Source organism: Zalophus californianus, chromosome 13, assembly GCF_009762305.2.
Source record: "Zalophus californianus isolate mZalCal1 chromosome 13, mZalCal1.pri.v2, whole genome shotgun sequence".
In the NCBI taxonomy this organism is placed as follows: domain Eukaryota; kingdom Metazoa; phylum Chordata; class Mammalia; order Carnivora; family Otariidae; genus Zalophus; species Zalophus californianus.
Window position 1 is genome coordinate 19,787,973 of NC_045607.1, and position 27,908 is coordinate 19,815,880.

A 27,908-nucleotide genomic window follows, 5' to 3' on the forward strand; every position below is an offset into this window, starting at 1 on the left:
ACCAAGGGCCAGGCACTATGTCTATGTTCTGTGTCATGCCTCCCCCAATTCTGGCCACAGGGCTGGGAGGAAGGGGTTATTTATTCCATTTGAGAGCCAAAGACACAGGCATGGTGAGACAAAGACACTACCTGCAGGTCACCTCGCTGGGCTCGAATGAGGTGTGGGTCCTCAGTGTCTGGGGCACCCCTTGTCCCAGGCTGGTCGTATCTGGGCAACTGTACCATCCTGACACAGGGGCTGGTGGAATTTGTCAGTAGGCTGAGGGGGTTGCTAGGGCTGATCCCTTGTCAGAAGGAGAAATGAGTCAGCACTGAAGCATTCAGCACAGGGCCAGGACGCCGGGAGTCTCCCAGGACAGGGCAGCCGGCCACTTGTACTGACAGGCCCTCTCCAGCTGGGAGCGTCCCTCATGGTATGGGAAATCCTGAGTAAGGGCTGGAGCATCCAGTGGGGTGAGGCTGTGGGGCCAGAATGCAGACTTTTGTGGGCCCCCGTCCATGGAGATATATTTCTGGAAAGGCTCTGATGGCTCATAAAATTCTATTTTTAAATACTCCACTGTTTCCCAGCCAGAGTGGGAGATACTTGTCCTGCAGCCCTGATGCCAAAGAGACTCAAATACAAGCCTCTCACCCCTTCTGTCACACGACACACACTCAGTCTGGCCCCAGTGAACTTCTTTCCAGTTCCAGTATATGAAAATTGGCAGAGATGGCAAAATAGAGACATTAACTCTGCTACCACCACCACCACTGCCACTGCCATCATTCTCACCACCATCTCCATTACCACCATCATCTCTCCCACCACCACCATCACCTCCACCATTACCATCACCACCCTCACTAATACCATCACCTCCACCATCACCATCATCATCACCATCACCATTTCCACCACTATCACCATCATCACCACCATCACAATCTCCACCATCATCACCACCATCACTAATACCATCACCTCCACCATCACCAACATCATCACCATCACCATTTCTACCACCATCACCATCATCACTATCACCGTCATCACCACCATCTCCACCATCATCACTATCTCCACCACCATCACCACCATCTCCATCATCATCATCACCATTACAACCACCATCATCACCATCTCTACCATCATCAATATCATCATCATCATCATCTCCACCTCCACCCAACCATCAACATTACTACCACCATCACCACTACCACCAGCTTCCAGTCATTTCCTCCTCCAGATTCACAAAGACAGTATTTATTTGCTGGGACATTGTAGAAAGCACTTTCTTTCCAAAGCTTCACTGACTCTTTCAAGATAAGAAAACCAAGGCTCACAGAGAGGCAGCAGTGATCTGCCTAAGGTCACAAAGACCGTGGGTTCTCGAGCCAGAACTCAACCTTTGGATTCTAGGCCCAGGGCTATTTCTGCTGCACGTTGCCGCCCATTCCATGGCCATGACACTCAAGAGCTTACTAAGAAAGAGCCCCTGGAATGTTGGAAGGCCTTCCTTCCGAAACCTTCATCATACCAAGAGTGTGACCCAGAGAGGGCAGCGGCAAGTTCCTAGTGGAGAATCAAGGCCAGCGCCTTTCCTGCTAAACCCCCTGCTAAATTCAGTGTGGCTGAATGTGGGACGAGGTCAGCAGGGCCAGGCTTGTGGAGGCCGTGGCAGCCAGACTGAGGAGTGTGATGCTAGTCTAAGGGCAATTGGGAGCCATGGGAGGGTTAGGCAGGGGAGGGACATGGGCAGACTCTTCTCTGGGAAACTCCCAGGGGGAGGAAGGACCACAGTGGAAGACCTTTAGGTAGCTGCCATCAAAAGACCTCCTGTCCAACTGCCCAAACAGGTGCGGGTGGTACGCACACCCAGACGCCCACGGTGCTGGCACGCAGCCGTGCACACTCACCCGGACGCCAGTGATGCCGGGGGGGCCGGGGGCCCCATCCTCGCCCATCAGTCCCTCTTGGCCTTTGTCGCCATGTTCACCATCAGGCCCAGGGTCACCCCTGTCCCCCTAGGTTGGAAGGGCATGAGGAGGGGAGGGAGAGAGAGAGAGAGAGAGAGAGAGAATAAATTAGTCCCTCAGCCCATCAGAGGCGCTAAACTCCAGGGCTCCATTTGGATGTCCACACCAAGCAGCCCCTGGGTTGCCCGGATTGTTCCCTGAGCCGCCAAAAGGGTCAGGGTGTCATGGCCTGGCTGGTGCAGGAAATACCTCCGACATGGTACTCGGGCCAGGGAAAGTTGCTCAGAGGGAACGCAGAACCCTGACTACTCCCACCCCCTGGAGTTCACAGGAAGGGAGCAGCTTTGTGAGACTCAGGCTCTTTCTCCCAAACACTGACACACGGGGAGAACAAAAGTCTTAAGACGCTGAAGGAAATTTTAAAAAAGGAAAACAATTCACCCAATCCTGCCTCTCAGAACCAACTCCATTCTTCTGAGTTGCATTTTCAACCCTTGCTTACGTGAAAACAGCTTACAATAATAATAAAGCAGAGATCAGTTTCCGTTGCTCTGTACCAGGCTCTGAGCAGTGGGACAGCCAATCCAAAGCAAGGAAGCTAGTTAGCAGTACATGAAGCTTTAAAGACATAATCCAACTGTACTGCTTGGTTCCACCTTGCTGTCAGTCTCTACTGCCAACACCAGCTCCACTGCTGTCTGCTCTGCATGGCTCTCATTCTCGCCTGTGGCAGAGCACTTCCTCTGTCCAGTGGACGGCAGTTAACACTGACACAGCACCTGCCACGTCCAGGCCGCATCCTGGCAGGCTGGGCTGAGCCAGGCTGCAGGCAGAGCAGGGGTGAGGGGCGCGGCATGAGCAGTAGCCACAGAGGAACAGGGTGGCGCCTGTCAGAAGGTCACCTCCATCGGGGCTGGCGGGCCCGGCCGGTCTCGTGGCCAGTCTGCAAGTGGCTGAGCTGGGACCGTTCAGAGAGACCCGTGGGAAAGGGGATGAAGTCATGGACAGGAGGAAGGGCTGGGCAGGGGAGTAGGCTGGGAGAAGGAGAGCGTGTCTCTGCCAGTTCTGTTTCCCAGCACCACACTTTACAAGGAGTGCTGATAAACTTGTGTGGGTCCAGGAGAAAGATCAGAGTGCAGAGGGCATGAAGCTGGAGCCTGGGCTCTGGGCACAGGAGGCTGGTGCAGGGGCTTCCTGGGGTGGTTTCTAGCTCAGCTAGGGGGCGGGGGGAGACTCCCCAGTGAAGAGGGGTCCAGAGATGGCATGGATAAGGGAGGGACACTCCAAGCTGAGGTGTGGGCCAGCACAGAGCAGATCTGGGCACCAGGAGAGGGTCAGACAGGTTGGTGTGTGATTCTGAGATTCTCAGACTCCGAGCATAGCCTGGCAGGGAGATGGGGTGCTGCCCTGATGACCCTTCTGCAGACCTCGGTCCAGGATCCCCCTTCTGCCTTGTCATCCCTGGCCACCTGCTTTCCTCTCTCCGAGGCAGGCAGCCTCTTCCGGGTGGCTGGGCTGGTTTGCAGACAGGGACCCCAGCCTGGCATCTCAGGGGCTCTGGCTCCAGGGACCACCCAGACCCCCCACAGCCTGGGGTAGCAAACTTGTGGATCCCCTACAGAATGCTCTCTGGTGGGTCCTGGAGAATCCTAGAGTTCCCCAGACATCTGCCAATGCTCAGAAGGGCCTTACAATTTTGTCTAGCTCAACCTTCTGCAGACCCCGGTCCAGGATCCCCCTTCAGCCTTGTTATCCCTGGCCACCTACTTTCCTCTCTCCGAGGCAGGCAGCCTGTTCCAGGTGGCTGGGCTGGTTTTCAGAGAGGGGCCCCAGCCTGGCACCTCAGGGGCTCCGGCTCCAGGGACCACTCGGACCCCCCACAGCCTGGGGTAGCGAACCTGTGGATCCCCTACAGAGTCGTCTCTGGTGGGTCCTGGAGAATCCTAGAGTCCCCCGGACATCTGCCAATGCTCAGAAGAGCCTTACAAGTTGTCTAGTTCAACCTTCTCGATCTATAGGTAAGGAAACTGAAGCCCAGACACAGGAGGAGACTTCCCAACTACACATGGAAGTCAGTGGCAGAGCATGCATGAGACCCTAGGGTTCTGGTGCCTTCAGATTGCAAGGTTCTCTGTGGAGGGGACAATACCTCCCTTACTCCTGGGGTTACGTTGCTTAAATTCGAATCTTGCTGCCACCTCTCAATGGCTGCGGGACCCTCGGCAAGTTTCCTCATTTGTAAAATAAGCAGCAAAGGGTTACTATGGGGATTGGAAGAGCTAATCCATTTAAGTAGCTTAACATCGCGTCTGGCACGTGAGTTCTGGATAAAGGTTAGTCTTCCTAGGAGTAACCACCACCATCACCACCACCATCTGCTGGGTGTGGGCAAACTCAACAGAGATCATCAGCACAAAGGCACTCTATAGACTATTACGTGCTGTGTGTGTCTGAGAGGTGGTCTTCACCATGAAGGTGATTCTTGGACAAACACCATGAAGAAAGCGGACGGTCTCCTGGGATTCACGAGGACCAGAAAAGATGCTGGACATCTGCAGCAACTACTCTGGCCCAAGGTCTAGGGTAGAACTGGCTTTGAAGGCAGTGAAAGAGGAAGAAGCCAGCGCCGGGAGCCATGCTGAGAGAGCAGGAAAGACAGCGTTGAGATACCCACGCCTCGAAGCCCCCCTCTCCTGTCACACCTCAGCACAATTCGGAGGAGAAAAAAGGTGGCTGACCAGAAATGGAAGAGGCCCCTGCACTGTGACTCAGTTTCCCCATCTGTCAAGTGGGGACGGGAATGAATCTAGCTCACAGGGTGGCTGGATTACACGGGTTCATTCACATAAAGCTCTTAAGGCACGTGGTGTGAGCGCATGGTGAGTATGCAGAGCATTTTAGCCAGAATGTTCTTCAGTGTCACTGCAGCTCAAGCAGGTGTTGGGCAAAGGATGTGGAGGGGCTGTCAAATGCTCTGGGTCTCCCCAGCCAGGACCAGTTGTACCCTAGGATGCAGCCGAGCTGGAGAGGAGAGGAGGCAGACGGATGGCGACAGGGGGCGCTCACGGCCTTGCAAGGAAAACCCGGGGCAGATGGGGAGCCACCCAGGAGCCTGTCCCGGAGGCATCCTGGTAGATGGGGAAGCCCGGGACCCAGGGCAGTTATGGGGATGGGGCAGTGGCTGGGGGGGGGGGGGGGGGGCGGGGCGTGGCTGGGGCTTGAGGAATTGAGGGCTGCTTATTTGAGGTCACATGGAAAGTAAATGGGTGACAGAGGGAATTCTGGGATGTGGCCCTTGGGTCCCTGGGCTGAGGAGCTGACTCCGTGAGAAAGGTCAGTCCTGGGGAGAGCACACCTAGTACTGTGCCAGGGCTGGGCCCGGGCTGGCAGCCAGGGACAGGTCTGGGCTAGACATGAAGCTAGTAAGTCGGAGAGCGACGCCTGCTGGCCCCCGGGTTCAGGGGAGCCCTGGCGCCTGCGGAAGGTGCCAGCATCTGTGGCTGACAGAGGATTCTACAGGATGCAACAGGGCAGTTAGGCCTATGTGCTGTGGTGCCAGTGAGCCCGAGGTTTGAATTTTGGATTCCCCACTCACAGTCACAGACTCTGGATGAGTGCACCTCTGCCTCCTTCTGAGCCTCAGTCTCCCCACCTTTAGAATGGATGCCTGGTGTAGAGAGGTAGCCAAGGTTTGGGTCTTGGCTGTGCCAATTACTAGCTGTGTGTCCTTGGGCAAGTTGCTTAACCTCTCGGGGTCTCGGTTTCCTCATTTAAGGACAGAACTTACCCCATAACATTAAATGATGTGTTACATAACACAAAGGGCTTAGCATAGTACCTGATATATACATGACTAGCCCACCATAAATAGTGGCTTACAGGTCATGGGTGGTGATTATTATTTTCCTGATCTTTTAGGATGTTTGGAAGATAACAGATATCAAAGCTGCGGGCTCTGAGTCTAGCACAGAGCAGGGGTGTTCAGGTACTACCCTTAACCAAGAGAGCTGGAGCTTTGAGGAGAAGGGTAGCAGTGAGCAGTGGAAGGTGGGATGGCTCCTAGTCCCATCTGAGCAGGGCAGGAGGCAGTGGTGGGCGGGGGGTGGGCAGCGGGGGGTGGGGCGGATGCTGGACAGGCCACTTGCAGTAGGAGCCAGAGGTCTGCTCTCAGAGCTTTATGGGAATACAGTGCTTCCAGGAGAAAGTTTAGGTCTTGGACAGGCAGGGAGTGGGAGCAGAGGTAGAAGGCAGTTCCAGAACATCCCCCTCCCCAGACCCTACAGCAGCAGGACACTTACCTTCAGCCCATCAGGCCCTGTAGGACCACTGTCACCCTCGAGGCCTGGCTCTCCCTGGAAAGGGTGGTGGGGAAAGATGAGGAGACATTCCCAGGGAAGGAGCCCAATGTGCTTTTACTTCCTCCCTCTCCCTGGGGCAGGACCCCAACCCCCTATCTCCAGGCAGTAGGGCCCTGGAGCGCCCAGCACATAGCAGGTGCCCGGTAAACAGTGGCTGAATTAGTGAGTGAGCAGGGGGGCTGAGGTACCCACTCTCAGCTCTTCAAAAAGGAGGAGCAGACCCCCAAGCCCCAGCCTGCTCTGTCTGCAGAGTGGGTCGGGTGGGGGCCACATGAGATACGAGTTACAAAGTGTCCAAGTTGGTTGGTTAGTTGGAAACACTGCTGCCCAGTGGTTGAGAAAGGCTCTGATATCATAGAGACCTCAGTTCCCACACTGGGCTTCCTGTTCACAGGTAGTACGACCACGAGCAAAATACCTCGCCCCCACGGGCAGCTGTTTGCTCATCGGAAAATTGGGCTGATGCCACTTCCTTTAAGGGTGCCTGGAAGGCACAGTGTAAGCACCCCACAGATGGCAGCCATTCGATATATTATTTCTGGAACTGGAGTGAGCTCCCATCAAACTCCTCATGGAATCCCATTTCTCAGATGAGGAAAGTGAGGCCAGCCTTAAGACTTTTTGGCCAGCAAGCTTGGGAATGATACCAAGACCCCGAATCCCCATCTGACCCTCAGCTAAGTTCTCTGCTTGCAGTCCCAGCTCCAGAGATGCCCCTGGATGTCTCCGTTCTCAAATTGGCCGTCAAATTAGTTTGTCTCTCTCTTGGCTTTCAGAGTTCATGGCTGTTCAGCACCGGAGCCCAAAGGGGCCTCAGAGATCATCAGAGGCAGGGGTGGCAAAGGCATGACAGGTGTGGAGACCCCACGCTTCTCGTGCCTGTGGCAGATGTCACTAGTGGATCCACTAGAAGGTGGCTCCATATGAACAAGGCCTTCTGTTACTCACTGCTCTGTTCCCAGTGCTTTGAGAGAAGGGCCTGGCACAGAGTGGGCCTCAAGTGAGTGCTCGTCGTGAGTGCTCGTCGTTCTCTTTCCTACTGTGCCTCAGGATCCTTCTTAACACGGCACTCTAAGAAAACTATGGATCAGTCTTTGTTGACACACAAGATTTACCATCTCAGGGGTTCGGGCTGCACACACATCCTGCCTTGCCCTGTGGTCTTTCTTGCTCCTTCTATGTCTTAACTCAATTTGTGGAGCTTTGGTTAACTCTGGGCAGGGGAAGCACGAAGCATTGGAAAAACAGGAATGATAAGAAATGAAGGGCACTTGGGCTGCCCCTGGTGCCCCCAGGAACTGAGGCCCATGCTAACTCCCCCTCCCTCTTGGACCCCACCTTCTGTACCTGGCAGGTGCTACAGGATGCCTGCTCTGTACCCCTCCCCAGTACGCCTGCAGGCCATATTCAGGCAGAGACTGTATAAACTGGGCACGGAGGCACGGAGCACGGAGAAGTGGACAGAGAGCCACCCCAAAGCTTCTCAAAGACAAGCTTTGTGGGTTTCTTTTAGAAAAGGGGAAGATAACCTTCCATGGAACAGTTTCCAGGGATGATAACAGGTGTTTTTCAAAAGTAAAAGTGCATCCCAGTAAGTCAGGAACCACTGTCTTGGCTGCAGTCCTTCTCAGAGCCTTGAAAATGCTAATGTGGAAGAGGGAACACGGAGCATGCAGTGAGTCTCAAACACCTTGACCACTGGATCCTTTTCTTCCAAGAGTGCCTTTGCATTGTGTTAATGCTGGCTCACCCAGAGAGACAGAATGAGGCTATAGGAATTCATAGTCTCGTTCTCCCTGAGGCTCAGGGAGATTGAGTAAAGCCCTTCCCCCAGACCCAAGCGCCCCTCAGGTGGCTTTCCAGGAAGAATGAATTTGCTTCGACTTACCCGCTGCCCAATGAGGCCCTGCTCCCCAGGGGTGCCCAGAGGCCCAAGGTCACCCTAGGAGAAGCCAAACACAAGTCCATGGGGGTGGGTAGGGCCAGTCCCAGCCCTTGCCTCACCTTCCTGTCCTCACCAGCTCTGATTTGGGCGGAGAGCTGGGGAAGCCCCTCCTTCCCAAGGACCAAAGCAACACTGTAAAATGCCAACCAGAGCCCCTGCTCCAGGCCAGCCCTGGCCATGTCGGGGCCACGCAAACGCCACCACCATCAAGCTCACGCTTACACGGCGCTGCTCTAAGGGCCTCTCAATTTCACACTGAAACCTCACAACAACCCTGCCAGAGAAGGGATCTTCTTTTACAAATGGAGAAACCAAGGGACCACGCACAAGGGTTACGTCACTAGCCCAAGCCCATGAGGCTAAGAAGGGACAGATTCAGGATCCAAACCTGGGTAGTTTGGCTCCAGGGAGGATCAGATGCAGGGATGGCAACTCTGTGGCTGACCACCTTCTTTACTCTCCCTGAGAGCCTTGGAGAGAAACCCAAAGGAGGAAGAGGCCCTAAATGAGCCAGAATAAATGTCATCTGCCCCCCAAAAGATCACCATGTGGGGGTTTCTAAACTAGTCTCCCTCTGTGCTGATGTCCAGGGTGGGCGGGGGGGGGGGGGGCGGTACCGGGAGGAGGAGGAGCGCTGAGCCCCCAGCCCTGCCCCAACCAGGAGGATCCCATTTCTGTCTGTTTTATATATGGGGTGGTTTTCTGCATTGTTGGAGCAAAGGTTTCTAGATCTAAGCCAACAACTAAAGTCCCAGGGCTGGTCCAAGTCCCTCTGAATGGCAGGGAGGCTCAGGCACCGCTGGGGAGGGGGTGTCTGTCTCTAGTCCCACAGACCCTGGCGGCTCCCCCAGGCCCTGCCTAGCAAGGCCATCAGGCTGCCAGCATCCCTCGTCAGCTCCAGGGCCTGCATAGGGAGCTGCATCCTCTTCCACAGAACGGGGCCGGGGGCGGGGGGGCCTCTCCCCAGAGCCCAGGCATCAATGGGCGCCTGTTTCCCCGCAGGTAATGAGGGGCTCAGGGGCTGAAATGCAGATGGTATCTCAGGAGGCCAGGAGATGTGGCCGCCCGGGCGTGGGGCAGGTGCCAGGGAAAACATCGCTGGGCAGGGGGCAGGGGCGGGGGGCGGGGGGGCGGGGGCTCCGGGCCAGCTGGGCCCGCCACTGTGGTCATAGCCAGGACCCGCTCCCCAGCCAGGAACACAGAGAACTCATTATCCCCACACAAGAAAGGCCCATTTCTCTTCCGTGGGGAGGACGTGGCCGCCAGCTGGGAGCTGGTTTCAACAAGTCAATTTTCTCTTTCATCCTGCCTTACCTTCATCCCGGCTTCCCCAGGAAGACCCGGTTCTCCTACCGCACCGGGAGGCCCCTGCAAGAAAATGCCATTGGTCCCTCCTACAGCAAGGGCTGGCTTGGATTGTAAGGGAGGAGATAACTTAGGCAGGCTCAGAGAGGGCAAGGAATGTGCCTGAGGTCACACAGCAGGAGAGACACAGAGCTGGGACCAGGCTACGGCCTTCTTGGAGCTTGGAGCTGGGACCACAGGGAGGGTGGTGGTTGGGCCCACAGCGCCGAGCCTTGGGGCTGCTCAGAGGCTGCTGGAGCCTTCTCCTTCCCCACGAGTGTGGTTTACCACATTAAGAGCCCCTTGGCCAGCACAGGGAGGAAAATAGCATGATTCACATAACAACAGGGGAGGAAGCCAACCAAGGCTGTATTCAGGGCAGACAGATCCCTGTGTTTTACTCCGAAGCTGAGCCAGGATGACAAGGATGGGAAGGGGTTCGAGTTATCACCATCAGCATGGCTACAGCCCCTGCACAAACCCTGCGGCTCAGCTTTCTCCTCTGGATAAGGCAGAGGTGTTGGAGTTCCCTCTAGAGCTCCTCGCTGCATGCCCTCAAAAGGGCTGGTTCTGCAGTCAAACCTCGGTGCTAAGGGGAAGTCCCAGCAGGGATTGGGGTGGGGGCACTGCGGCTTCCCATGGTCCCACAAAAGAGGCACCGCCAACCCGCTTGAGGGTCCTGGCACCCCCACATGCCATGAGCTGCCCCTGGGACTGGGAACCCAGCTCCTCACCCTATGCCATTAGGGTGGATCTGCCCTCCCACCAGGGGATCTACCCTTCGGTTTCTGCAGGACACAGGACGCAGCCAGGCCTGGGACCCCGTGTGGAGGAGGGTTGCGAGGGGCTGACTGATACCTCCCCGGCAACATCTCAGGACAAACGAGGGGCCCTCAGTGCTCACCTTGGGTCCCATCTCTCCCGGAGGGCCAAGTGGCCCCTGGGGTCCCTGAGGGCCCTGTAAGACAGGCAGACACACACAGTTTTGAGAAGGCAGCCTGGGTCCTCTCTGGGGCCTGAGGCCCAATAATGCAGTCTGGAGGGGGCAGGTGAGGGAGAGGATCCCCAGAACCTGGAACTCTGCGGCCATGCCCCCAACCTGCCATGCCAAGGACCCGCTGTCTGCAGCTCCCTCCTCACCACTGGTCTCCTGCCACCCCCTCAAGCCATCTGCGCTCTCTCCTGTTCCTCTTCCTCAAACCTGGGGCGGGGGGGTGGGGCCTCTCCCACTCAGAAACCTTCCAGCTCTTCTAAGAAGGCTCACTTACTCTTTTCCCTCAGTCTGAATGCCCTTCCACCTGGGATCCACCTCTGGAAACCCCCACCCGGGTCCTGGTCAATTCACTGTTCAAAACGGCATCTCCTTGGGCCTAAAGATGTGGGACTCTAGCACGGGGCCCCAGGGGGCAGGAGCCTCCTGTCCTCCCCCTGCCCCATGCAGGGATCCCTCCTCCCATACCCCTCAAGGCTGTCCTCTCCTCTCCAGAGGTACCACTCCACTGCCTCCTCAAGGGGCACCCTGACCCTTGGGCCATCCCCCAAACCCATCCTTCCAGGGAACCTCCTGAAGGGTTATCTTGGTCTCAAACCCCTCACTGGCTCCTGTCCAGACCCTGCAATTCCCATCCTCCCTCCCTTGGAGACCTGAATACTCTGTTCCCTCAGCTTATACATTTCTTCATTTCATCTCTACAACAGGATAACATGGTGGGGACAATTATTCCCATTTACTTGTAAGAAAACTAGGCTGGAGGACAAGCAAGCTTAGACTCCAACCCAGAGCTCCCGAGCTCCCTGGCCAGTACCCACCTCCCCCCAGGCCTGTCCCAGCAGGGTAGCAGAGCCCTGGCCCTGTCCCTCTCCAACCTCCCTTCTCGGCTGACCACGTGCCACACACCCAGGCGGTGGCCCGTCTGAGACCAGCCTGCTAGGGGCAAAGAGACAAAAGAGGGAGGAGAGAGAGCACTTACCGGTTCTCCTGGGAGGCCCTTGGTGCCTGGGGGGCCTGAGGGACCTGGGATGCCCTGTGGAGAAGAACAGAGGTGACCTTAGTCCCTCCATGGCCTCCTTCACCCTGCCCGGAAGACTTCGCAGTGTGTCAGGGTGCCACCCCCACCCTCTGCCATGTGACCGATGGGGAGACCGAGTCTCAGAGGAAAGAGGCAGGCTAGAGGGTCTTCAGTGCACAGAGTGGGCAGCCAGAACCTTTGTGGTTTCCACAGCAGGGTGGGAACCTGGTAACGTGGCTCTTATCTCCCGGCAGAGCCCCACGGAATTCCCAGAACCGATGCTACTTACGGGGAAGCCTTGTGTGCCCGAGGGCCCGCGCTCACCAGCCGCACCCTGCAAGCACATGTGGGGTCATTAGAGGCGCGTCTCACCAAGCAGGGAGCAGGGAGGGGCTGGCAGCCTTGGCTGACATACCTGCTGCCCAGGCTGGCCTGGTCTGCCCTGCGGTCCTGAAGGGCCCTGCAGGAAGCAAAGCATGTGAGGGTGGGAGAGGGTGCTTAGGAGGACCTTTCACGGCACAGGCTCTGCACTCCATGGGAGCTGGAAGGAACCTGTGTCATCACCAGACGCACCCATCTCCCCACTGTGCAAGTGGGAAAACTGAGGCCTGGCAAGGGGAGTGGCTGGCTGTAGTCACCATCTGCTCTGGAGAACCAAGGACCCCTTGCTCCTGCTGGGAGTAGAAGCAATCTTGGCTCCCGGGGGCTCTGGAGGGGCTAGGGGCCCCAGGGAAGGGGCCAGAGGGCACCTGAGGTTCCTTCTCACCCTCTCTTACTCTTGCCTCCTCTGGCTCCCTCTTATTCACTGCTCTCTCTCTCTCTGTGCTCTTTCTCCCCCGTCCCCAGGCTCAGGCTCCAGGGTCAGGAGGAGTGGCCCATGAGCTCCCTGCCACCCCCAGGGGCCTGGCGCCGAGGAAGGTGTGAGCCTTGGTTCCCGGATTCCTGAGCCAGCGTGGGAGGTGTGAGGAAGGGCAGGCCCTGGGGTTGGTACCTTCAGGCCCCTGGACCCCTGCTCCCCGGCTGGTCCATCTGGTCCTCGGGGGCCCTGGAATAGGAAAAAGGGACTAGCACGATGGACAGCAGGGGTCTCCCTTGGGCTGGGAACCAGGAGGGCAGGGCTGCCCAGAGCCCGGGGCCTCTCCCGGCACAAGCCTGGGGCTCTCTTCTCCTCCCACTGCCCGCACACCCTCACCCTGAGGCGGGTCACCCATGCGCGGCGTGCCTGCTGAGATGGCGAGGCACGGAGGGACTCCGCTAGAGGCCCTGTCGTTCTGGAATAGGGCTGGTGGTGCACGAGCGACCCTGTTTAAAGAGACCTCGGAAGTCAGGCAGCCAATGCATTTCAGAGCCAGGCAGGCTGAGGGCCAGACACATGTGGCCAGGTCCGCACAGTCAGCCCCTCAGACTCGGCGGCTGCATCCTCTTCCCCGAGCACACGTGGGGCAGAAACGGTGTCTGAACCACAACCCTTGGGGGACACTGACAGCGAAGGACCCGGGGACGGTCTGCATGTGGCTAGGTGTGCGGAGCAGCCTCCTCCAGCCAGAGGTGCGAGTCAGTCTGGCCCTGCTCACAGAGGGAAGAGCTGACGTGTGGAGGGGCAAGAACGGGGCAGGGGCCAGGCGGCCGTTCCGTGGAGCCCCAGACAGCACTCTTATTCCTTTGAAAGCTGGGAGCCCCACCCCTCCACCGCCTGAGGCAGGCCCTTCCCCCACTGCACAGATGGGAACACTAAAGCCCAGTCAAAGAAGTGACTTGTCTAAGGTCCCTTAGCACATCAGCAGGTGCATCCCCTCCAGGGTTCTACCCACTGGTCCATGTGACCCCCTTACGGGGACTCCCACAGAGACGCAGATGAGATGGGGTCCTCTGGAAAAGGCCCCCTGTAGAGAACAGTGTGGTGTTTGTCCTGCAGGGGACCAGAGAGGTCATGTGGGGGAGACGAAGAGGGTCTTGTGCAGAAGGCTGGCCCACCCTGGCCTGGGAGTGTGGGGCCAGCCACAAAAGGGGACTAGGGAACATATGTGCAGGTGGCGGGGAGTGGGGTGAGGGATGAGAAAAACAGCACGAAGAATTCATTTAAAAATTAAGCAAGGGAACTTTCAATTAATAACTGAGCCAGAAAAAGCAACAATTCCTTTTATCAGCTACCTGGGGCTCCCACAGCCTTAAATAGTGCCTCGTGGATTGAATAAACCCAGGACAGGCAACCTTGTTGAGGCTCAGTTATCTTGTCTCTGAAATGGGGATGAGAATCTCTCCCTTAAGGCAGGAGATACTGCACACAGGCAGTTCAGCACCTGGCCTCTAGTAAGTGCTCAGTAATAGCTGGCTCTGCCAGAGGAGGCATCAGGCTCCCCAGGGCCAGGGACACAGAGGAATGGCCTGGAAGATCTGGATTCAGTCCCTTCCTCAGAACAGGCAGCTTAGAGCAAGCTACAGAGAACCAGCTGAGAGTTTCCACAGATCCAATACAACATATGATTAGAAGCTGCGGGTGCTAGTCCCTGTTCTGCTGCTGGATTGCTGTGTGGCCCCAGGCAAGCCCCTTCCCCTCTCTGGGCCCCTCTCTCTCAGATGGACACTGTCAGACCGTGTGTTAGACTTTCCGCCCCTGATTCATGGACAGGTGCCTGGTGGAGATGGAGCCAGACTGAGGTGGGGACATCCCAGGTCTTAGGAGCTGGGACAGAGACTGAGCTGATGGGTGGACATCTGGGCCCTCCTGAGAGATGGCTTCTGGCCCCTGGCCTCTGTCTCTAGCTGAGCCATAAACCTCCCTGGACAGGGATTGCTCTGGGACTGCAGTGGAGGCCCAGAAATGTTGACGGTTTGGTGTGAATCACACGGCACCCTATTCATCCCCAGAATCCAAGCCTTTCTGAGAGAAAGTTTATGTGATCTGTAATAATAGCAGTAGCAACGGCCACAGCAGCAATGACACCAAAAGCTATTATCCTCATTTTGCCATAAGGAAATAGCCTATGGTCACACAGCTAGGAAGTGGAGGAGCCAGAATTTAAACCCGACTCAGCCAGACGCCCGTTTCTTTCCACTACAACCTGTCACTGCCTATCAGTGTGGGAGTGAGCTCCCCGTCATGAGGGTGTGCAAGTCAGGGCCCAGAGAAGCCTGCCATGAAGGCTCTGCCCTGGAGCAGGATGTTGGAGAAGACAATGTCTAAAGTCCCTGGTACCTGGGAGATTGCGACCCCTTGGGAGACCAGAGAGCTCAGGGGGAAGCCGGCACTGCTTGGGGGAAATAGGGCCACAGCCTTTGCTGTCTAGAGGGAGGAGGCGGCAACGGGGCCCCAGCTACCCTCGCTCCCTGGCTCCCCAGGGCAGGGACAGGAGCAGGGCAGCCGCACATGCTAACCCTTGCTCTGGGCCACTCTGCAGCTTGTCCTGTGTCCCAAGGGTGCCCCCGTCCTCGTCCTTCCTGCTCCAAGTGAACGCAGGCCAGCCAGCCCTGCTGGAGGCAGGCCCGGGTTTCCATCAGAACCATATGTCTGTTCTCTTATAGCCAGTCCCCAGGAAGATGCTTGCAGTCAAAGCTGGGGCTACCTTTCAGCCAGGCTGGGACAGAAAATCTGGTCAATTGCAGCTCTTATGACAAAGGGATGGATGATCAAAGGGAGGTGCTCACCATGTGCAAGGCACATGCCAAGGGATTTAATCCCATGGCCATCCAGAGAGGTCAGTTCTGTGGCTCACCCTTTTTACAGAGGAAAACTAGAGGCCCAGAGAGACGGAATCAGTTGCTCAAGGTCAAAGAGGAAGAGCCACGATTCGAGGCCAGGTCTGCTGAGCTCTTAGCCCCATTCATGGGAGCAGAGTCCAGTGTCAGGCACGTGTATCTCAGAATCCCCGAGACTCCCTCAAAGTGGTTGGTGGAGGGAGATAGTGGAGTCTCCCAGGTAACAGGGCTTTTAGACATTGTCTTCTCCAACATCCTGTCCCAGGCCAGAGCCTTCATGACAGGCTTCTCTAGTCCCTGACTTGCATACCCCCTCTGATGGGGTGCTCACTCCCACACTGGTAAGCAGTGAGTTGTGGTGGTGGTGAAAAAAAAAAAAGGGCATCCAGCTGATGTGAGTTCAAATTCTGGGTCCTTACAACCTCCTCCAAATGTCATCCACTAAGTCTTAGAGAAGTTAAGAAACTGGCCTGAGGTCCCAGAACTGGTAACTGGGAAGGCTGAGATTTGTCTCTGTCGGACCCCAGAGCCCCCACTCTTCCAACAGAGGCCTGTGGACCCAGACCCTGTCAGCAGTTCTACCAGGAGCCGAGGGCCTGAGGCCCCATCTTGTCCCCTCTTGCATATCGACAGAGACGCAGGCAGGGCCTTGTACCTTACCCATGGCACATATGGGGAAACTGAGGCTCAGAGGGTGGCAAGGTCACTTGGCAAGCCAGTTGTTACATGGGGGCCTGCCCAGTATTGAGCTCTTTTGCAGGCATGATGGGTGCGCCTCTAGGTACCCCCACTGCAAAGTGGCCAATAGTGGACTCTTAGGCCGGGAACCCAGGGCGCCGATCCCACAGGTTTTGCATTCCTGCCAAACCCAGCAGGAGGGAGGAGCTCATGTTCTCAACACTTCCCTCCCAGCCCTGGAGACTTTTGATGTGGTTGGGAGCCTGGGTTTCCTCAAGCAGGACATACATTCTTGGAGCCACTGCTGGGAAGGGGTGCTAGAGACAGCTGGGGGAAGCTCGGTGAGTTGAAGACCTGAATCTCCAGCTAATCTGGCTTCCTGGGGCAGGAGGCCATGTGCACAGGGTCAAGGTGGAACTGGCTGCCAATGGGCCTGGGTCCACTTGCAGAGACCCAGGACATAGCAGTGGTAGGGGCCCTGCTGGGCCAGAGGAATGCCTCCTAATCCGCCCCTCTCCCAGGCTGACTGCTGGCCATCTGGTTTGGGGAAAAATTTAAAACCGCTTGAAATTCAGCCAAGAGGAGACTAATCACAGATTCCCCGTATGGAGCGTGGATATCAGGCCTGGGCTGTCGGCTCTACCTGTGCCATCATGGTTCCCTTCTACAAGGCTGCCTATCCCAGCACCCATACATCAGTTGGGGGCAAAAAAACCACTCCGTCAGCCCTCCCTGCACGACTGAAAATGAGACTACATTCACTATGCAGAAGAGCCAGATTCCCTGGGTTCAAATCCCAGCTCTGCCACTTTCTAACTGTGCAACCTGAGACAACTGACTTAACCTCTCAGTGCCTTAGTTTCCTGGTGTGTAAAATGGAACGAAGCCTAGCACCTTCTTTATAGAGTAGTGTTGAAGACTGAATGAGTTAATATATGTGATGGACAGCACCTGACACATAGTAAGTACCAGTGATCACCTCTGGCGCTTGTGCTCAGGCCAGCCCTCGTTTAAAATCCTCTATGGCTCCCCACTACCCTGGGAACACAGTCCATAGGCCTAACTGTGGTTTGCGGGCTTGCCACCTGCTAATTCTTGGTCTCGTCCCTCTCCCCTGCCCCTCTGGGGAGCCAGTGGAGACCCCTAAACATGCCACACCTTCTCTCACCTTAGGGCTTTCCCTTGCCTGGAACCTGGCACCACCTCCTTACCCTCCTCTCCCTGAAGCCCTGAAGCACGCTCTGATACTCTACCCAGGCTCCCAAGCTGCTTCACCATCTATGCGCCTATGACCCGAAACTATCTCTTTGACCTACTTGATTGAGCCATGAGGGCAGGCAGAGGTCATGCCTCTCCCATCCTCCCGTGGTATCTACAGAGCCTCCAACAGTGGCCGGCAAATAGTCAGTGCTAAATAAATGGTGGTGGAATGAATGAATGAACAAATGAATGGACAAAACATTGGTACCACAGACCCTGTCTGTACCCACGGATGGCAAGGCCTGGTGTTCAGAAATGGGCTGGAAAAGACGAGCTGGAAAGGGGGTGCCAGGCTGACAGCCAGGCCCGGCATGAGCCTGGAAACCCTGCCTGATGCCGTGAAAGTCACAGGTCTCAGGGTTGCGCAGGGGGCAAGGAGCAGGAGGTAGTCTCCCTGTCAGGTGGCCCCTGCCAGTGCCAGCCTCCCGGGGGCTGGGCCCCACTTACCCGGCGTCCCTTTGCTCCCCTCATGCCTGGTAGGCCTCGAGATCCTGGAGGACCCTGTGGGGACGAGAAAGAGTTTGGAGAAGCCCCCTTTCTGGTAGCAAGGGCAACAGGGAAGGCTAGGAGTGTGGGTGCAAAGCCTGGCTGCACACAGAAGGACTTGGCCCAGTGGGAAAAGCTGTCCCACTGGAAGAGGCAGCCCACAGGCTATAACCCTCAGCACAAGTCAGTTCAATGTGGTGGGCCTCCACCTCTCCCAGGGATCTGGTAGTGAGGAGAAGCCTCCCTGGATGGATGAGCCACTTCCTTCTGTATCTCAAAATCAACAACCAGAAGCTACCATGACACTCTTGACCAAAAGTCTCCTCAAATGTCCATTTCCCCTTTTCTCCTTCCATTAGCAAGAAGAATACGGCTGCCCATGTTCTGTCCCCCGCCCTGACCCCGAACATCACCTGACAGCTGCCCAGGAGGCTCTGATCAGGCAGAAAGAGCCCTGGTGTACGAGGGGGAAGAAGCAGACCACAGCCCCGAGGTGAGGGAGGGGGAGGCAGGGGAGAAGGGAGCAGGGCCGGGCCCAGGAAAGCCACCCCATTATCCTGGTTTGATGCAGGAATGACAAGAGGCGAGGGAGCGACAGGGAGGGAGGGAAGGCTGACACAGGATTGCCTTTGTTCTTTGAACTCGCAACACTGGCACGGCACAGGCCTATGACTAGAATTGAGGGATCTGTTGGGAGAAACTACGAACCATCTAACGACAGAAGAGGACAGAGGGTAGAAGGGAGAAGAGAGGCGGCGGGCTGCCTCATGCCTGATCTCTCTTCCGGGTTCCGGCCCCACCCGGCTGTAGCCACCAAACAGCGCCTTCACCCATGGCCGGTTGGCCAGGACCCCTCCAGGAGCCTCCCAGCTCAACAGCAAGTCTCAGACTGGGCGTGCTCCTTTTACAAGGAAGAGGCGGCTTCATCCCCCTCCAAATACCAGGGAGAGGCCCAGTTCCATTTGGGGCCTCGGGAAAAACTTGCTGTTCCATTTTCTCCCTCCCCGTGGCCTTGACGGTGCAGACCCTCAGTCAGCTGCTGCTGAAGGGCTGACGTGTGGGGCTGGGTTCTAACTTGCCCCTTGTCAGCAGAGCAAGCAGGGCGTGGACCCACACTTGGCCCAATAAGAAGGCAGAGCTGACTCCCGGATGGCAGACGACAGGAAGATTGGGTGAGAACAAGCCATTTTATAGCGGGATCTCGGACTGCAGAAGGCACGCGATGTGTCACTGGGAAATTTCAGGAGCCAAGTCTTAACTTCGAGGCAGTAGAAGAGAGTACTCAAAAGAACAGACTGCGTCCTCAGAGAACCGGTTCAAATCCCGGCTCTGTTGCTTCCTAATTCTGTGACCCTGGCAAGTGATTTCAACTTGTGGGCCTCAGTTTCCTCATCTATGAAATGGGGTAAGAAGAATCCCTAGCTCCTGGAGTTGCTGGGAAGGCAAAATGACATGGAAAGTCCTCAGTAAAGGGTAGCTCTCAGCTCTCTCAATGTGGGAAGGGGTCAGAGATGGGAGTCTGACTGGTCTCCAGTCCCCCAGGCCATGAGGATAACGATCTCAGCTCACCTCAATGGGCTGTAGGAGAACGTGGATGTTCACATGATTGGAAAAGTGGGAGACTGCTCATCAGATGTGAACAGTGTCATCAGAAATGTGACCTTAATGGTAGTAGTCTTAAAGGAATACTGGAATTAACATAACTATTAAATAGTAATTATTCCTACTGCCAGTCATTAAATGCTTAGTATACGCAGACCATGTGCTAAGTATGACATCATACACTGATATCATTGACTTCTCACAGTAATCGCATAATGAAGGGAGTTCTATGCTGGCTTGCAGATGGGGAAATGGAGGCGCAGAGAAGCTACGAATACTGCCAACAATCACCCAGCTGGTAAGTGGCCAGGACTTGACTCACATGTGTCTGATTCTGAAGTCAGATTTCTGGACCTTGGTGCTACGCTGCGTCCTCAGCAGCACCAGGGCGGCTGGCTGGCTTAGAAGGATCCCCAAGAGGTCCAAGCGACCAGCCCCATACTGCAGCAGTGGCGGGTCAACGGCAACCCTGGGGGCTGAAAGCAGCACGTGACTGAGTTCACTCAGGCTGAGCCAACCTCCAGAGCAGTGGGACGTACGAGGACACAAAGCAGGGAGGAGGTCAGTGGAGCCCTGGAGGTAGGGGATTCAGAGGAGGCCAGGAGCTTCCTTCCATGCGCTGGCTTGGACAGCCCCACTGTTTTCCTGTCTTCCACTGGCCTTCCATTTTGTCCCAGCAACTCCATTCCAGGCTTTCCTCCTCCCACTGGACAAATGGAGAGACTGAGGCCCTGAGAGGCTGAGGTCCAGAGGCCCAAGAGCTACAGTTTGATGATGGACCCTTGCCTGCGCACCTCCCACACGGATGGTCCCCAATCACTGCCTCTCCAGGAGCATCTGCTGGGCCCTAGAACTTGGGTCCCATGAACCCTGGGGAGGGGGATGGGACAGCAGCCTTCAGGCTGGGTGGGCTAGGAAACCTCAGATCACAGGTTGGGCTCCTCAGCCCACCAACCAGCCCCTCCAGCCCCGGGCCAGAAGTGGCTTCTCCTCCTCCTCATTAACAGGGGAAAACACGCCATCAGGAGCCCGGAGTGCCGGCTCTCATCTCACCTCTGTACTTTGACTTTTCTACCTCATCGAAAGGATTAGAGGGGACAGACAGAGCCACCTGCTGCTCAGCACCTCTGTCTTGGGATGATGGTTACTAGTGTCCAGGCTTCTCATCCCTGGCCAGTCCCTCCATATCCCTCCTCAGCGCCTAGCACTGCCTGGCACATAGCAGGTGCTCGGTAAAATTCTGTTAATGAGTGAGAAGATGTTTATACTTGGCACTCCCACTAGACAGGATCTTAAAAGCAGATGTATTTTCTTTTCTTTTTTTTTTAAGATTTTATTTGAGACGGACAGAGAGAGAGACCCTGAGCAGGGGGAGAGGGGCAGAGAGAGAGAGGAAGAGCGAGAAGCAGACTCCCCACTGAGCAGGGTGCCCAACGTGGGGCTCAATCCCAGGACCCTGAGATCATGACCTGAGCCGAAAGCAGACGCTTAACCGACTGAACTACCCAGGCGCCCCAGCAGGTGTGATTCTTATCATTCCTGCATCTTCAGGGCTGAGCATAGGCCCAGTACACAGCCGGTGCACAGAAAAGTTTGGGAACTGAGCTGGCTTTGCTTCCCTCATTGGCACAGAGAACTGGTATGTGCATGCTTCCCTTGGATTCAGACCCTCCAAGGTTCCCATTTCCTCCCTCATCCCATCAGACTCCAGGGAGTCTCTCAGTCTGGCCTTTGGAGGGACCCGGGCAGCCCAAACTCATTGTTCCCTAGTCCTGCCCTGGGATCCTGCCTGGGCTAGTCCCTTCCTCCATACCCTTTCCACCTGCCTGAAGCCCACCTCTCCACCTCCCCAGAGGAGGTTCCCAGCCCTGAGCCCAAGCCTTGGCTGAAGTGAGAGCCCCTCCTGGGCTCCATCCTCCATTGGCAGAGACAGAGGGAGCAGAAGCTGCGAGGGCTCAGGATGAGAGCCACCCCTCCCTGCCCCCAATATCACCCTCGGGAAAGTAGATGGGATCCCCCCAGCCCAGCTACCCTGCCTCTCCCACCCCTCCCTGCCTTGGGACCCTCAGGAATCTCCCTGGTTCCTCAGATATCACAAGAAGTCCAGGACCTCTGTGTCCTCACCCCTGTGCTCAGCCCGTGTCCCCAGCATTTCCCATCGTCTCCCCTACACTTCCTCCAGAGCAGGTGTCACTTATATATTGGGTTGTCTCACCCCCAAATGCCAGAATAGAAGCTCCTAAAGGGCAGTGGGAGTTTTCTGCCCTGCTGATGGCTGCACCCCCGGCTCCTGGAGCGGCTCCAGGCACACATGACAGGGTATGTCCCGAGTGAATGAACAAAGCAACGATGGCGCCTTGACCAAGATGCTCCTGTGCCACACCACAGAGGGAAAAAGAGCAGCTAGAGCTTCCAGCTTCCATCTCAGTGAAAAGTCAGGCATTACACAGGGAAAGAATTGAAGGATTTTGAAGCTGTTCCTTAATGTTGTATTTTCCCCACATTTGTTATTTTATCTCCTGTGTTTGCATGATATTGACAGGAAAGCCCAATGTGGAAGGCACTTCTGGCCCCGAATTAGGGAAATGGGGGGAAGGCAGAGAGGACTGGGTCTCATCCACAGCTGGCTTCAAGAGGAACAGGAAGAGAGGCATTGAGTGGGTGATAGCAGCTCTAAGGAGAGAGGAAGGCAAACTGGGACTCTAGGGAGTTTCTGGGAAGAAGAGGCAGGTGGAGCAAGATGCCCTTAACCTCAGAAAGGTCTACAGAAGTCAGACCAAAGCCAGAACTCTGAGAAGCAATAAGCACTCCATCAGTTTTTAAGTCTACACCATCCAATATGGTACCCACTTACCACATGAGGCTATTAAACCCTTGAAATATAGCTAGTCGGAATTAAGACACATATTTTATTTTGAGGACGTCATACTAAAAAAAGGGTATTAGATGTTCATTAGTTATTTTTATATTGCAAATTAAAATGTAAACAATTTTACTATATTGAGTTAAATAAAAAACACTGTTAAAATTAATTTCCCGTTTCTTTTTGCCAATGTTAATATGGTCATTAAAAGATTTTTAATTACAAAAAAAAAAAAAAAGAAAAGGTGCTCCTGTGCCAGGAACATCACTGTGCAATGAACATGAGCTGCCTGGGTTCATCTGACCCACAGGATTATGCTGTCATGACCACGATTATGTTCTCTGTGTTTCAGATGAGCAAAACTTAGGTGCTGAGAAGTTCAATGATCTTTCCTGGCAATACAGAGCTGGGATTCAAGCCCATGTTTGTCTGACTCTGAGACCTGGACTCCTCACTATTACTGGACAGTGGGTTTGAGCTCAAGGGCTTGGCTTACCGGGGGTCCAGGTTCTCCGGGGGTCCCCACAGCACCAGGAGTTCCAGGATGACCCTACCAAGAAAGAGATGAGAGAGAAGGAATCAGCTGAAGCAGGTGGCTCTTCCTCCTTCCGCCTTGGCTGGCTTGTCCCTGGCCCCAGAGCCCCAGCTTAGTGCCACAAGGGCAGCCACCAGGCCTCTTGGAGGGAGAAGGAGCCCGTCTTCCTGAATGCCTGGGGTATACGGGAGCAGGCAGAGGAGAGCAGAGCTGTCACCAGCCCTGTGACAGGAGGGAGGGCAAGTGGCACACACTTGCTCCTTACCATTGATCCCTTGGGTCCAGGTGCGCCTGGGGGTCCCATCATGCCCCTGTCACCCTGTGATAGAGACAGCAAGGCAGGGAGGTCATGGCTGTGGGGTGGCTCTGTGGGGGGCGGGTACAGAGGCCTTCCAGAGGCCAAAGAGGGAGGGGTAGGGACTTGTCCAAAGTCTACAGTCACATCACCCAGGGTGGTCAGGGGAAGGGGTGCTGGGATTTCACTCCACAGAAGCCAGGAACCCAGTAAGCCCTGGGAGGCCTCAGCATCTACTGTGGCATGCCCCGCAGTGGGCTGCCCTCAGGCAAGGATGGTCCTGATCAGGGATGTACAAATGACATTGTCCCCTTTGATGCTGGCCCACGTCACGTGGTCCTCATTGGGCCTGGCATCCCCTGGGCTGGGCTTGTGGAGGTGGAGATGGCAAAAGAAGGCACTCTCGCTCTCCCCACCCACTGCCCAAACAGAGATGAGATGCTGGAGCATCTGAGATGCAACTCTTTTCCTCTTGATCAATCCACATCGACCAGGGCAGAGATGGTGGGTGCAGAAGACAAAGACGGCTGGAGGAAGGGGGTCTGGATTTGAATCCTGCCTCTGTTTTTGTGAGGCCCTGTGTTTTGTATCCACAGACACAAGTCACCAGCACAGATGCAAACGAGTAAGTGCAGTGAGGGCATAGGTCTAGGTGCCAAGGCCCTTCAGCAGGGGATCTGACCCACCCGGGTGCAGAGGAGTGGTTGGGAAGGCCTGCTTGACCCGAGAGAGCTGAAGGATAACTCATCTAGGCACAGAGGGAAGAGGGGTGGGAGGAGAGGGGTACACCTGGCCAGGGCGGGGGGGAGGGACATGGAACATTTGAGCAATAAAGAAGGCCAGAGTTGGTTTGATATTGCACTATAGTTATGCAAGATGTGACCATCGGCGGCCACAGGGTGAAGGGTACACGGGACCTTTCTGTACTGTTTTTTGCAACATCTTGTGACTGTATAATTACTTCAAATAAAAAGTTAAAAAGAGAAGAGGAAGAGGAGAAAATAGGGAAGGTGGAGGCGGAGGAGAAGGAAGGGTTTGGGATGTGGAGTGATGAGAAGGCACAGGAAGAGCCTGGAAAGGAAGGTCGGGCTGGATTAGTGCAGAGGCTTCCTCTCTCTGGCCCTCAGTTTCCCTGTTTATCCAGTGGGCATAATATTGGCTCCCCAGAAGGCCAGCTTGCTGATCAGATAAGCCCCTAAAAGGAAAGCAGGGCCCCTCCAGGGCCCATGGTGGGAAACTGGAAGCCACGGGGGGCTTCTGGTCCGGGAGCTAACATGGGGCAGGGTGGTTTAGCAGGGTGAAATGTGGCCTCGGGCACTGAACCTGATTCACATCCCAGCTCTGCCACTTCCTACCTGGGTGACCTGAATTAACTCACCTCTCCAATGCGATGAGGTCTGTGAAACAGAGCTGCTGGGGGCGTCCCAAGACAGCCTAAGGAACTGTGCCCATTTAAAAAAGATGGCTCTTTAGCTCCCTTCTGTCGCCCACCCCTGTGAGGTTCCAGTGCACAGACAGGAGGGCCCACGCCACGTGCGTGAGCTGGTTGTCACACAGGAGTCTGACTGCACGTGGTGGTGCTGACGGGAGGGCAGGGTGGAGCCCCAGGGGATGCTGGGAAAGGGGACCATGGCACTGTGAGGGTCTGGAATGCTAGGGAAGCAAGAAGCCAGGAGAAAGAAGGCTGAAATCTCCAGGGCACCTGGCCCCTTCATCTTCTTAAAATCTCCACCACAAGTTCTATTTGCTGATAGATTCTCCTCAACCTAACTTACCTTTTCTCCCACGATCCCTGGCTCCCCGACCAGACCAATGAATCCCAGAAGTCCCTAGAAGAAACGTGCACAAACGGCAAGAGAAAAGAGGAAGCCGCGTGAATTCGGGGATGTGCTGAGTTTCAAAGGCAAGGCGCCTGCATCTCCCCGTCCCTGGAGCCCCTGGCCTACGCCTCCTGCCCCACGCCTCCCGCCCCGTGCCTCGTAATCCGGCAGGCCTGGGGTGCCACGGAGGAGGGCCGCCTCTCTCCAGGCACTGTCCTGACTTCCCTCACTCCACCAGATGGTTCTGATCTCGGAGCCAAGCGGTGGGGCTGCTGCCAGCATCCCTGGGAGCGCCACACATTCTTCCCGCGCCAGAAGCAGGCTGGGAGGCGGCCACGTTTGGGGGGGCGGGCTGTGTGTGTGTGTGTGTGTTGGGGGGGAGCAGGGATGGCCCTTAAGCTGTGCTGGGAAGAGCCCTGCCTGTTAGAAATCTGTCCCCATCTCTCAGGGCTCTGGGACTGCTTCAAAGAGAGAAACAAACGGGCTCACCAGGATGGAAACAGTGTAACAGCCTCCGCCAAAAAGACTTGATTCAAACGTGGAAAGTGGAGGCCTTTATACCGTCTTGTGAAAGGCTTCCTCTCCTTTCTGAAGGGCGCGCACACACACACACACTCACACTGTGGCTCCTGCTGCTCTTTTTAACTCCACTGGGTGATAGCTTGCCTCTGTGTTCCAGGGGCTCTTCCAGGCGGCTGCCGGCCTAGCTGGCCCCGACGAGGCACGCACGCACGCACGCACGCACGCACGCATGCACCCGCGCAGCGAGGTCGAACGGCCTGGAGGCGGCTGCCGGCCTCGCTGGGCCCAACAAGGCACGCACGCACGCACGCACGCACGCATGCACGCACGCACCCGTGCGGCGAGGCCAACCGGTCTGGATGAGCCCCTCCTTCCAGGCCCCCCGCTCTTCCCGGCTAAGGAAGATCGGAGCAGAGGGGGTCTTGTGCAGTTCAGAGGTGCAACAGTGGCTTTGGGAGAACTCAGGGTTGCAGCCAAGAGTTTCCGGGAAAATCGGGAAAGACTGAGAGAGGAGTGGATCTGTCCCATGCGATCTGCTCCTTGTCCCTCAACTGGGTCCAGAAAGGAATGAAACCTCGAAGCTGAGGGGACACAGGTCAGAGGTTGCAAGCTGTATGCTCAGGCAGTGAAGCGGGCCGACCTGTCCATCAACTAGGGTGAAAACATGGTGCCCATTTCCAAAGGCTTATCTCTGTGGGTCTCAGAGACCGTTTTAAAGTGGCAGCTCAGGCCACGACCGTGTGTGTCTTGCTGCTGTGGCTCCAAGGCCCATGCACCTGTCCCTCCACCCCGGGGCGTCCCCAGTGTGTGGCCGTGAGCAGGGCACAGATCCCCCGGCACACCCACCCCATCACCGCACCAGGGAGGTCCTGGTTCCCTGAGCTCAGAGACCCTTCAGGGCTGAAGTATGAGGTAAGAGGAGTGAGGTACAAGGTATGAGGTCACGGCCAGTAAGCCACAGACAATAACCAAGTATTTGACTTTTGCAACAACCTACTTTAAAAAACAATTAGAGCATCTTCAAGGTGACAGCAATATTAATAACAAAAGCTGGCACTTCCTGAGTGCCAAGCCCCGCACCGGACACTTTTTCTGGCATCATCATTCAGTCTTTAGGTTTGTAGACCCCGGGCAAGTCACAGAGCCCCTCCGAGCCTCATCATCTGCAAAGGGCGGCGCTTTCGAGAAAGGTCTCTCCCTATCTCCCTGGGGTTGTTCTGAGTCTTGAAGATAATGCATGGCTCATGTAGGCACTCAATAAATGTTAGCTCCCTCCCGTCCCGTTCTAATTTATTTTAAAAGGGCATAGGGTTAAGACAGAGGCCCGAGCGCCCCACAGGGGAGCACTCAGACATTTAGAGGATGCAAAGCAATGGGAATAAAAACGGCTCTGTTAAGAGGCCCCCGGCCGACTGGCCCAGAGAACCAGAAATTTCATAGCTACTTTAAATTTATGAGTTGTTGGGTCCTGGAAGGCAGGCGGGTCATAAACCTCAAACAAGAAGCCAAACGGGATCCTAATGAATAAGGGCCCTACAGCAAGTGCCCCATTTCCCCACCCCGGCTCCCAGGACACCCATGGGGCACTGTCCCAGAAGATCCTGGAAGGCCCGTCCTGCGGATGGAGATGAGGCTGGCCGGGAAGCCAGCCCCGGAGGCCCAGGGCTTCCACCTGGCCGGGGGGTGGGGGGAGAAGCAGCTCTGACCGCTGCGGGCACAGCTGGCCTCTCTCAAGCCAGCACGAGGACACGGGGGAGGAGGCAGCTCTGTCACCTACAACGGGTCCTGCACAGGCAGGGTCTGATTTTGGGAAGGGGTCGGCCCTGGTCCTCACGCTGTCTACAGAGAAAGGGCTGTTGTCTGCCCATGCCTGCTCTTCTCCCCCTTTCCTTCTCTTCCCTCATATGCCATTCTGTGAGGCACTGGAAGTGCAACTGGGAACAAGACAGCTGGGGGTCCTCTGTGAGAACAGGCATCTCGGGGTAAATGTTTGCACGCCTGGCCTCTCCCTGGCTAGAGGGAGCTTCTTCCAGGCAAGGCCCGAGCCTGTGAGCATCTCTGTGTCCCCAGCACCTAGGACAGGGCCTGCTGGCAAGCCCCCTGCGCTCTCACTAGCTGTTACAAAATGGCAAGGGCTCAGGAGGTCAAAGGATTTTCCAGTCCCTCCAAGGCAGATCTTGGGAATCCAGCAGCACCAAGTGTTCAACCTTGGCTCTGACACTTGTGTTGCTGTTCAGGAGATCTTGTCAAGTGACCTAACTACCACCCTGGGGTTGCTGAGAGAAGAGCGGGCAAGGCAGGCACCAGAGCCTGGTAACTTAATGGGGGTCCAATCAGTGGAGTTGATACTGTCATCCTAGGGAGGACCTTATAACCTTTCCTGGGGACCCTCTGATTCTGCCGTGAACAAGAGACGCCTGCCACTTCCCACACGGGGAGGGAGCCAAGGGCATAGCTGGCGTGGCATCCCTGTGTGCCTGTTGGCAGCCACGGGGCTCAGGTTCTGCCTCACTGTTCGGACAGGCCTTTCT

At 56.0% G+C, this 27,908-nt stretch overlaps 1 protein-coding gene across 12 annotated transcripts in view; it reads right to left on the reverse strand.

The window, feature by feature from the left end:
- Window positions 1-27,908, reverse strand: part of COL27A1 (collagen type XXVII alpha 1 chain) — a 135,765-nt gene that overhangs the window by 26,759 nt on the left and 81,098 nt on the right. For 9 of the 12 annotated variants that reach the window (XM_035723525.1, XM_035723519.1, XM_035723518.1 and 6 more), the window contains 13 exons: window positions 24,811-24,864; window positions 23,006-23,059; window positions 22,702-22,755; window positions 17,702-17,755; window positions 12,612-12,665; window positions 12,036-12,080; window positions 11,910-11,954; window positions 11,582-11,635; window positions 10,516-10,569; window positions 9,582-9,635; window positions 8,211-8,264; window positions 6,263-6,316; window positions 1,905-2,012 (listed from right to left, as the gene is read on the reverse strand). In XM_035723525.1, the coding sequence (XP_035579418.1) occupies window positions 1,905-2,012; window positions 6,263-6,316; window positions 8,211-8,264; window positions 9,582-9,635; window positions 10,516-10,569; window positions 11,582-11,635; window positions 11,910-11,954; window positions 12,036-12,080; window positions 12,612-12,665; window positions 17,702-17,755; window positions 22,702-22,755; window positions 23,006-23,059; window positions 24,811-24,864 (738 nt within the window). The remainder of the gene's footprint in view (window positions 1-1,904; window positions 2,013-6,262; window positions 6,317-8,210; window positions 8,265-9,581; window positions 9,636-10,515; window positions 10,570-11,581; window positions 11,636-11,909; window positions 11,955-12,035; window positions 12,081-12,611; window positions 12,666-17,701; window positions 17,756-22,701; window positions 22,756-23,005; window positions 23,060-24,810; window positions 24,865-27,908) is intronic. The other 3 variants (XM_035723523.1, XM_035723522.1, XM_035723521.1) reach the window with 3 other exon arrangements.